This window comes from Camellia sinensis, chromosome 2 (genome assembly GCF_055761805.1).
Source record: "Camellia sinensis isolate YWXY chromosome 2, ASM5576180v1, whole genome shotgun sequence".
Classification (NCBI taxonomy): domain Eukaryota; kingdom Viridiplantae; phylum Streptophyta; class Magnoliopsida; order Ericales; family Theaceae; genus Camellia; species Camellia sinensis.
The window spans coordinates 65610296-65622034 of NC_138962.1; the positions used below are offsets into that span (position 1 = coordinate 65610296).

Sequence of the window (11739 nt, forward strand, 5' to 3'; positions counted from 1 at the left end):
GAAGCCAAGTAACAGACTTTATTTATCCCATAAAGAGCCCACCTCTTCATACAAATCCTCAAAGATCCTAGCATTACACTCCAACCAAATAACCCCGTAAACTGCATAAAAAACACATTACCACAAGAATAATGCTTTATCAGTAACAACATTTTGATTATAATGGATTTGAGACGAATTAATTTGATCTGAGAATGTTAATTTTCATGCCACAACCACCATCAGTTCACCCTATGCTATTCTTCATCATCATCTTCTTCGACTTCTTCATCTGTAAAACACACACAACACCAAAAATTCCGACAGATTAAGGCATTGTTTCATGACCATCAACAACCCAAATCTTTCCAGATGAAATAGGTTCTATTATTTTACTGATTCAAATAGGAAGATGCCCAAACCTGTAGTCTCGTATTCATCTATATCCCATCCATCAATTGAGCATCGTCGACGCATCATGCAATCATAGTGGCATAGAAGGAATAAGCCCCCACTTGTCCGATATGCTGACAAATCTCCATCAATGACATTCTGATAACAGGGATAGGTACGGATTTGGACTACTTCCTTAACGCTTCATTCGGTGATGACCTTTTCTTCTTGATCGTACACAAGGTGGACCCCACACTCCTTTACTTGGAAATAAGCATTCATATCAAACGAAACATTCACTTGATCGCCACCTTCCAACTGATTTCCAAACTTCCAATGGCTCAACCATATCATGTGTTTGTTAACTTCTGGCATGCCAAAGAACATTGGAGCATAGGTCCAATTCAGACCTTTGGTTTCATTACTGATTCCAAGATAGTTTTCATCGAAAGCCCAACCTCCGTCATAGTCAGGAAGTGTATAAACAACGCAAAAATTCAACCCCCCAATCTTAAGATCAAGTGAAGGCACAGTAAAAGATATTGAAGACCCCTTACTCTTATTGCTGAACCAACTTGGAACCTCACTTGCTGAAAGAAGAGTGCTAAATATACCAAATTCATAGAATCCCTGTAGCATGGAAACAATTATTGTTAACTACTACATATGTATATATACAATTATTCTTAACTACTACATATGTATATATATCTATATATATTAGAGAGAGAGAGAGAGAGCACCTGGGTAGGACCTTTTTTTCCTGATTGTGTCAGGTTATTGTACAAGTCCAACTCCATATTTCCCATGGTATCCAAATTGACCAAGCCCAAATTGTTTATCATTTTTGCATCAACTTTTGTAATGGGTTCTAACCAGAACATCCCCTGAATCTCAACTAGTTCGGTGCAATCACATAAGTCTAAGTTTAGTGATCTCAACCAGTTAGGTAGATTTGTTATTCTTTCCAATGATGCGCAACTTTCTGCATTCAACCTCCTCAGACTTGATGGAAGCTCTGGAAGAGACCGAAGGCTTCTGCACAAATCTAAATGAAGGGACTGAAGAGTAGTGAGAAATTTAACACTCTCTGGTAGGCTATGAAATGTATTTCCACCTAGGTATAGCTTCTGCAATGAGTGCAGGTTACTAAGATCCCTTGGAAGAGCATCATCTGATAGATTACAATCCATGAGACTTAAGATAACCAAAAAGCGTGGTAAAGAAGCCAATGACAATTCTGAAATTCTTGGTTTTGATACACGAGACCAGAAGAACAAAACCCATAAATTAACCCTTCTAGTAGTACATGATAGCTGATTAATTGCAGTTCCATCTGCATTAAGCACCTTCAAAGACTCCATTCTCCATAGCTCCTCTGGCAACTTGTCAAGTTTTGAGCAATCTGAGAGAATAAGTTCTTCGAGAGACTTAAGCATACAAATTCGTACAGGAAGCTCCCTAAGATTTTTGCAGCCTCTCAGATTTAAAAAAACAAGTCCCTCTAGGTCTCCAATGGATTCATGAACCCCAACCAACCTTATGCAACCCTTAAGAATCAACCTCTCAAGACTAGGGAATCCAGAGAAGTCAGGAGTTTTGGTAAGGCAATGGGAATGGCTGAGATCAAGGATTTTCAATAATCCCAGAGACTGTATCAGAAAAATAAATAAAATTAAATAAAAAGAATTTATAAAAAATAACTTTGTATATATGCCAAGTTGAAATCTAAAAAACTAAAGAAAAGAATGGAACAGTTTAGCAAACCTTGGTTCCCTTCCAAACTTGTTCCAAGCTACTATTGCGCATTTCCAAAGCAACAATGCACTCCAGAGGGAAATTGATTGGTATGGATTTTAAAGGGAATCCATGCCAACACAACCATTTTAACTTCTTAGGAAATTCTTTATAGCTTCCAGTGAGTTTTACATAACTGAGCAGGAGCAATCTTAGATTCTGCAACTCTACAAATGCATTAGTTTTCAAGTCAATCTCACTTGTCACAGGAAATAAGCCAGTGTTTGTCGGCAACCAAGAGAGGAAGCCCAAACAGCGTCGTTTTAATGAATTGCCTTGGACTGACAGCATGGTATTATCTGAATATTCTTGGACATGGTGTCGTTTCCTGTTATTAATGCTAAGGGTTGTCTTGGATGAGTTGTCGTGCTTTAACATATGCATGTTAAGGACAAGGCCTTCAACTGTTCCTGTGCCCTGAAAACCAACAGGATTTGATAAGTGAAGAGAATGATTGCACAAAAAGCACATATGCATAAGAGAAAGATGTTTCTTACAGTTTTTTCATTCAATACATTAAATGAATCCTTATGATCCCACAGTCTGCTACGTTCTCCAGGTTCCTCGGGTGATTCTTGGCGAATAACTTCTCTTCCCATGTCCCGAAGCAATTGATGCATCATCAGTTTGTTGCGATTATCAATGGTTATGAGACATTTGTTAATTAGGTTTTGAATTCCAACGCCCGCATAGAAATCACATCCCTTTAATATAGTAAGCATGTAATTTCTGTCCTTTCCAATGAAGAAGCAAGCAATATCAAGGAATAAATCCTTGTCATGATCATCATCCAAAGAATCATAACTTATCCTAAGTTTTTTAAGAATTTGATTGTCAGGAATTGCTTTCAATTTCTGCAACGCACTTTCCCATACGTTAACATCTTTTCTAGATAGAGAACAACCCAAAACTTGAAGAGCTAAGGGAAGCCCTCCACAATGTTCTATTACACGTTTGGAGTGCTCTTGTTTAAAGGCATGCCAACTAAAGAGCTGAAGTGATTCGTTGTCATCCAATTCCTTAACCTTATGCAATTCACAAACTTCATGGGCCTTTAGCAGTTGCTCGTTTCTAGTTGTAATGATAATTTTACTTCCTGAATAAAACCAATCTCGCATTACAAGTACCGCATTTAATTGGCGCAACTCATCCACATCATCAAGAATAATAAGAACTCTTTTAGAACATACAGCATCTTTAATCCTAGTGATTCCTTTATCAATATTGCATATCTTTTCCTTTTTCCCCTTCAAGATATCTGAAAGAAGTTTTTTTTGTAAACGAATCAAACCATTGGGTTGTTCTGAAGTTTCTCTGATATTTGAAAGAAAACTGCAACTTTCGAATTTGTCAAAGTTTAGGTTATAAACAGCTTTGGCAATGGTTGTCTTCCCTATTCCACCCATCCCATAGATCACAAATATGCCAACATCAGTTGAGCCATCTTGTAACCATAAGGTAATGTTCTTGACTCGAGAATCTATACCAATTGGATAGGGGGCAACACTCAAGATTGTGCGATTCAATTTATTCCCGATTTCTTTAACAATTTTCTGGATAAACTTTGACTCAAACCTACATAATGAAAACATAACAGAAAACAAAGTAAAGTGAGCATGTCTTGAGTTGAAATATAGATGAACTGTTGAACTCAAATGAAAATTCTTTAAAGAATCACGATCTTTAATTTTGCACCGTCACGACTAGCATTAACTTCATGTCATCAATTTCGCATTGCCTCTAAAATGAACAAGATATTCCATTTAGTCTTCTCATATTTAATGCTTCTCTTTATTTTGTTTCCTCTTCTAAACAGGAAGCTTCCCATAATGAAGCCTCATAAAAGAACACCCTGAAATTTTTTACAGAATCAAAGTTTCTGTCATGATGTAAACGAGGATCATTGCATACTGCAATTCTCTCTTGCACATCTGGTGAAACTAGACTTGTATTATGCACATATATTCCCAATTCAGTCATCTTATACAAGTCCTATTGATTGTAATATCAACAGCAGGACCAAACCAAACCAAGTTCGCATTGTTTTGCAACTGTATATGTTGTTTCCAATAAATAGGTTGGACGTCATAGTCTTAATAATATACTTTACAAATTCTAATGAAGATGTGTTAGCTATTGGTTCAGTGGTTAAACTTCAATCTCAGCCTATAAACCATGAGGCTACGGGTTCAATGGGACTAACCTAGGCATAATTTTTTAATATATATTCACCTGTGTACTTATATTATCTTTTTGAATCACAAGTATGCTTCTATTACATCTTGTTCTTGCTTTCTTTCTGAAAATTTCGGAACACCAAGTTGTTGCCTCGTTGTTGTCAAAATGGTAATTGTTTATGTTAGGAATATTTGCAAAGTGTGCCATAACCCACACCAAAACAGGTCAGGTATAAACCACTAAGCTATTTGCATATTTCCCTTCTATAGTTTCAATCTCTTTCACAGGTTTTGTGAGACTTTGTTAAAGACACTCTTGAGTCATTCATTTAGTAATAATTTTCAGTATCATCTTAGAAAACTAACAAAAACATGTAACAAAATCCAATTTTATGAGATCTGGAACACAAAGGCATGCCCAAGAAGGGGTTTTAGAGGAAATTACCCATCATCATGATTTTGTAAGACCATCCCATCCAAATCTGCAACTTCTGTAAGAGCTTGCGTCCACCTCTCCACTTTCAATCCATCTTCTTGCCTTGCAAATGCTTCTGCTAAACTTCCTATCTGATTCCGAACTTGGGAGGGTTCTATGCCATAGAAGATGGGCATGATGACATGCCCAAATTTTTTCCTGCGGTCAAGGATTTTTACAAGTTCATCAAGACACCAACTTGAAGAAACATAGTCTTTCGACAAGACAATTACTGAAATCCTTGATTACTCGATTGCTTTTTTAAGTTCCAATTCAATATTTTCTCCTTTCTCAATTTCCTCATCATCTCTAAAGGTGTGAATTCCCACTTGCACCAAAGCTGTATACAGGTGATCAGTAAAGGTCTTGCGGGTGTCTTTGCCTCTGAAACTCAAGAACACCTGATAGGTACAGCGAGACATGGAAGAGGATGCAGCCATCTAATAGAACTCCAAAAGAAGGATAAGTGAAGTAACTATGTAGCTTCAGAGACTGACACCATCTACGAGAAGGTGAGGTCGTCTTTCTTTCCAGCTGCCCTACGGGTTCACCTCAAACCTTAAAGACGGAGAAGGGGAGGAGCAGTTATCTATGTAATTATGGTCTTTGTTGGCCATTGTTCTGGTTGAGCACTCTCTTTTCTTTGTCCAATTCCGTCTTACCAAACAAGACTGACTTCTTACCAACGTACGAAGGGTTGAGAGGCTGAACCAGATACGAAGAATGAATCTATATCCATGGACGGAAGTCACAATGGGTATGTACATGTGAAGATGCAAAAATAAAATAAATTAAATATATAGAGAATTGATGTAATCAAAGTAATCAAGCCAAATGACTTTGACTCATGATGGAGACAAGGCAACTTAGGTATATACCTGTGCAGATGCCAAAATAATAAATAAATAAATAATTAAATATACAAAGGATTGATGTAATCAAAGTCTACAAGCCAAATGACTTCGAGAAATCATGATGGAGACACACAATTGATTTAATAAAATAAAGGGCTGAGAAAACAAAGTCGTTGGGATCAAAATAAATTAAGCCATTTAACCAAAGTTCATTGAGCCAAACTGTTGGAACTCAAGGGTATGTTATCATCAAGTGCTACCTTAAATTCTGTACTGTTTTCATTTCACATTTCCTTCAATAGGTCATTATCAGCTTCATTATGGCATTGCTTTCAAAAACACACCTCCCTTGCAGTTTCGGGCTAGCACCTGGGTGTCAGAAAATATAGAGCTGCAATGAATGTTAAAGATACTCAACAAAACCCAGAACCTTTTGTTATACATTTTGATCTACCAAAGAAGTATTTTGTTGACATATCTGATAAAAATGCACATTAAAAGATGTTTAGTAATGACCTCACCTTTTAGCCAAATCAGCCTGAATTGGATAGGAATCTCAATCATCGTAAAAGCTACAAATGTTTACAGCATACATACATATAACATGAAAGTGAGCACCAAAAGGGTTGTTAAAGAAGATAAAATTAGTAACCATAAACTAGATATATATCAGATTAAAAATACCCTGCAAGTAGACTACCTATCTTACCCTTTGAACTAGTAAACTTACCCCCAGCATCCTGAGAATTTGTTTCTTTGCTTATGCAACTTGCAGTCCCATCACTGTATTCAAAGACTCCAGTTTTAACCTATCTTTAGAATTTATTTTCCTTATCTTGTTTTTGATATAGCCAAGAGTCAGGAGATTAAACAATAAAAATGTTTGAACTGAAAATGTTCTTTATTAATTAACTTAGTTTTGTATTGTATTCTGTCTTTCTTTCAGGAATATATATATGCATAAATAAGTAATGTTGCGTTTGGTAGAGTTTTCTAAATATGATTTGAGAATAGAGTTGTATTTTGAGTTTGTGAGCTTTGGAATTATGATTTAAGTGTGGAAAATTTGTTTGGTGAATGAGTTTTGAATTGAGTGAGAAATTTTTGATGTGACATATGATATTTGATACTCCCTCTATCCCAAAATATTAGCCCCTTATTCTATTTTTCATTGTCCCAAAATATTAGTCCATTTTCAAAAATCAAGTACAAAAATAATATAAATTTCTTATTTTGCCCTTCTTTTAAATTTATTAATAACATAAAAAGTACAATTATGACATTGATATTTTCCAAAAAATGTACTATCAAAGGGTAAATTTAGAAAATCAATTTTTTTAAAGTGCATTAATTGTACTATCAAAAAAAGTTAAATTTCCCAAAAATGACCATTATTTTGGAACGGAGGGAGTATAAAAACTTACAACTCATAACCAAAAACACAACTCAAAATTCTATTAAAACTCATAAAAAAAATTTTAAAAATTGGAAAATATTTTTTATTGAATGTTTAAAAATTAACATGTGTCAATTGCCCAAAAAAAAAAATTTTGCACTGTTTTAGTCAACCAACAGGACGACCAATTAGCATAAATTCTCCCGCCTTCAACTGCATTTTCAAAAGTGAGTGTAGAATTGATTTTTGAAAATCCTAAACAAACACTACGCTCAAATCAACGTTCCAGAGCTCCACCAAACAAAGCCTAAGTTTTTTTCTCCTGTTCTATGTGCAACTTCCTTTTGTTAAGAACAGAATTTCTCTGAAGCAGCAGGACACATTGCACTAAAATATTTTCATCATTCCAAAGAAGTATCAAAATGCTTATTTATTGGTCGCAATTTGTAATTTACTGAATTGTTCTCCTCATTAGTCTAGTTATCCAGCCTATAATTCAAGATTCTTTGATGAGTTTTGAACCAATGACTGCAAAGGGCAGAATAATATAAGTTTAAAGAAGAGAAAGAGTTAGGCAATGAGTTAGATTTCATTCCCTTTTATATTAATAATACTAAATAATTACGGGAGTGCCATAAAGCATAATATATGTGCCAGCCCATTACACCAATCAAGGGAATAAATAAGAATAAAATACAATCACTTATTTCCTATTCTAACACTCCCCCTCAAGCTGGTGTGAAGATATCTATCATGCCCAGCTTGTTGAAAATGTCATGAAATGGTTTGCTCCCTAGCCCCTTGGTGAGAACATCGGCTAGTTGGTCTTCAGTCTTCACAAATGGAATACATATGATGCTACTAGTAAATTTTTCCTTGATGAAGTGCCTATCAATCTTCACATGCTTAGTTCTATCATGTTGAACTGGATTACGAGCTATGTTAATTGCGGCCTTGTTGTCACAATATAGTCGCATGGAGTCAGTTTAATGGCCAAGTCTCCCAACAACAGTTTAATCCATAGTAACTCACATACACGCTGAGCCATAGCCCTGAATTTTGTCTCAGCCTTAGTTGCACGAAGCGGGAGCGGGAACGGGAGCGAGAGCGGGGAATTGTGAGCCGATAGAAGTTTCTTAGGTTGGGAGCGTCTCAGGGAGTGATAATATATATATATATATATATTTTAATGCACATTAGAAGTTTTTTTATAAATATTTTTATTTTAATATACATTAATTATTTTATTTATTTATTATATTTTTTAAATAATGTATTATTGTTAATTTATTTTTTTATTTTTAATTGATATATATTAACCAAACCAAGCCTTAAGTCCCATCAAATGGGGTCGGCTAATTGATATATATTATAAATAAAAAATTATAATAAATAAGGAATAATAAATTATGTTAAAATAAATAAAAAGAAAAATTAGATATTTTATTTTATAACTTTTTTTATTATATATGGTTTAATTAGATTTCTTTTAAATAATTGGATGATTTATTTTATTTATTATATGTTAAAAAGTTAAGAAATAATAATTTATAAAAATTATTATTATATATGATATTTTAAGAAATAATAATTAAATATTTTTTTATTTCATATATAATATATGATAAATTATATTTATTATATATATTATATATCATATATATTATATATGATAAATTATATATATATTATAATCAGAAGAGGCCTAAATTATATATATTATCTATTATATATGATATGATCCAGATTCCAGATGAAGAGAGAAAGTGAGGAGAAGAACGAACAGAGATGAAGAAAGAGAGAAGCGGAGATGAAGAGAGAGAGAGAGAGAGAAGCACAGAGAGAGTGACGAAGACGAAGACGATCGAGAGAGTGACGAAGACGATCGCGAGAGTGACGAAGACGATCGCGAGAGTGACGAAGATGATCGAAGCCCTTTCTCCTCTCATGTCGACGTCGAAGGTTAGGGTTTCTCTCTCTCTCTCTCTACCCTTTACGATCCCATCTTGGATTGAATCGTGTTTCTCTCTCCACAGAAACGCGATTCTTACACGTTTCTTTCTAAGAATCGCAGAATCGCGATTCTTAGTGAGAATCGCCACCTAGTTGCACGATTCCTGCAATTAAGGTCTCAGCACTAGATTTAGCAACCACATTCTGTTTCTTATTTCGCCATGTGACTAGGTTGCCACCAACAAATGTGCAGTATCCGGAAGTTGATCGTCTATCAGTGACTAATCCAACCCAATCTGCATCAGTAAATGCCTCCACACTGAGATGGTCATGTTTTGAGAAATAGAGACCCTTTCCAGGAAAAGACTTCAGGTATCTCAGGATTCTCATAACTGCCTCTAAGTAGGAAGTTCTAGGAGCATGCATAACCTGGCTCACCATGCTCACGGCAATGGCAATGTCTGGACGTGAGTGAGATAAGTATATGAGCTTGCCCACTAGTCTCTGGTATCTCCCCCTGTCCACTGGATCTCCCTCTTGATCTTCACTCAGTTTCTGGCCTGGTTCTAGACATGTATCACATGGTCTACCTCTAAGCATTCTAGTTTCCTTTAGCAAGTCAAGTATATACTTTCTGTGGCATATGAAGATACCATCCTTGGACCGAGCTACTTCAATACCCAAAAAATACTTCAAATAGCCTAAGTCTTTGATTTCAAATGAGAAATCTCCTCAACATCATCTCTTGTTAGAACAATATCATCAACATAGACAATAAGTGCTGTGGTCTTATCATGTGAGGAGTGTTTCACAAACAATCTGTGATCACCTTGACTTTGCTTGAACCCATATTTCAGCATAGCTTGAGCAAACCTTTCAAACCAAGCCCTAGGAGACTGCTTTAACCCATAAAGTAACTTTCGGAGCCTACATACTTTACTGTTGGACTTAGCATCCGCAAAACCAAGAGGAATATCCATATAGACCTCTTCTGCTAGGTCTCCATGAAGGAAGGCATTCTTCACATCAAACTTAGAAAGTGGCCAATCCAAATTTGCAGCAAGAGAGAGTAAGATTCTCACAGAATTCATTTTAGCAACCGGTACAAATGTCTCCTAGTAATCCACCCCATAAGTCTGAGTGAAGCCCTTAGCAACCAGTCTTACTTTGTACCGTTCTATGGAACCACCTACTTTGTGTTTTACCGTGTAAACCCACTTACACCCAACTAGATTTTTGTCTCTAGGTAACTTCACTAACTCCCAAGTGCCACTCTTGCTGAGAGCTCTCATTTCTTCCATCATGACATGTTTCTATTCAGGAATAACGAGAGCATCCTGAAAATTAGTAGGTAGACTCACAGAAGACACTTTAGACAGAAAAGCTTTATATGAGGAAGACAGATGAGAATAAGAAACATGATTACTAATAGGATGTTGAGTACATGACCTAACCCCCTCCCTATTAGCAATGGGAACATCAAAATCTGAAAAATCAAGAATAGAAGCACTAGAATCAGAATTACCTGGACTCTTAGGAGAGAGGGGGTGACTCTGGACACTCATCCAGAGAAGAAGTTGGCAGTGGAAGAAGGAAAGTAGTCTCTTGCATCCAGGTGACTTGATGTCTGTCCTTGTCCCTAATATAAACTTTGCCAGCTTCCTTTTCCTCAACAACTGTTGGCTCATCATCCTCTATCTGTTCAACCACTGGCAGGAGTGGAACAGGAATCTCATCACACCAAGGCTCCCCCTCAAGGGATGACTGTGAGATCGGGAGGGTCGGAAAGTAAAGCTGAGACTCAAAGAAAGTGACATCCATGAAGACAAACCATTTGCGAGTGGGAGGATGATAACATTTATAACCCTTTTTAGTGGCAGAATAACCCAGAAAAACACACTTAAAATACCTAGGACCCAATTTACCACGAGTGGGGGAATGATTATGGACAAAGCAAACGCAGCCAAAAGTCTTCGGAGAAATGGAGAACTCAGAAGGGGTAGACCCGAACAAAACTTGAAGAGGTGTTTGTTTGTGAAGGACTTGGGTAGGAAGACGATTAATCAAATAAGAGGCAGTGAGAACCGCTTCCCCCCAAAAGGATTGAGGAACCCGCATCTCAAAGGATAGACAACGGGTGACATTAAGGAGATGGCGATTTTTGTGTTCTGCAACACCATTTTGTTGAAGGGTATTAGTACATGAAGTCTAGTGAATAATGCCATGTGTGACGAAGTAAGTGGCAAGACCAGAGTCAATATATTTTCCCTCATTATCAGAACGTAGAATTTTGACAACCGCCCCAAATTGAGTACAAACCATTTTATTAAAGTTTTGAAACACACAAAAAATTTCACTTTTATCTTTCATCAAATTGACTCAAGTGGCCTTAGAACAATCATCTATGAAGGTAACAAACCATTTTTACCGGTTAAAAACACAAAACGGGATGGACCCCATACATCAGAATGAATCAAAGAAAATGGAACTAAACTTTTATTAATAGAAGAAGTAAAAGAGACTCTGTGTTATTTTCCAAGTTGACAAGACTCACATTGAAAATCTGACACATTATTTTTCTTAAAAACAGAAGGAAATAAATGCTTAAGTAATAAAAAAAGAGGGATGTCCTAAGCGATGGTGCCACAGCCAAATGTCTTCCTTAGTGGATGGTAACTGAATAGAAGAATGAACCAGCTTGTTTGTCTGATCCAG

The 11739-nt window shown here is 36.1% G+C and overlaps 1 protein-coding gene across 3 annotated transcripts; it reads right to left on the minus strand.

Annotated features, from left to right (window-relative positions):
* On the minus strand, positions 1–8589 carry LOC114323762 (disease resistance protein RPV1). 3 transcript variants are annotated; one of them, XM_082914680.1, is made up of 7 exons: positions 5936–8589; positions 4792–5550; positions 2667–3744; positions 2140–2586; positions 1116–2024; positions 402–1002; positions 1–271 (listed from the first exon to the last, which is right to left on the minus strand). In XM_082914680.1, exons 2-6 carry the CDS (start codon positions 4956–4958, stop codon positions 577–579), a joined length of 3027 nt encoding a protein of 1008 aa, XP_082770806.1. In that variant the 5' UTR covers positions 4959–5550; positions 5936–8589; the 3' UTR covers positions 1–271; positions 402–576. The 3 variants fall into 3 exon arrangements, with proteins under 3 accessions (XP_082770806.1, XP_082770807.1, XP_082770808.1); XM_082914681.1 differs by having other exon boundaries at positions 4792–5205; positions 5298–8589; XM_082914682.1 differs by having other exon boundaries at positions 2667–4021; positions 4792–8589.
* Positions 8590–11739: the final 3150 nt, after the last annotated feature.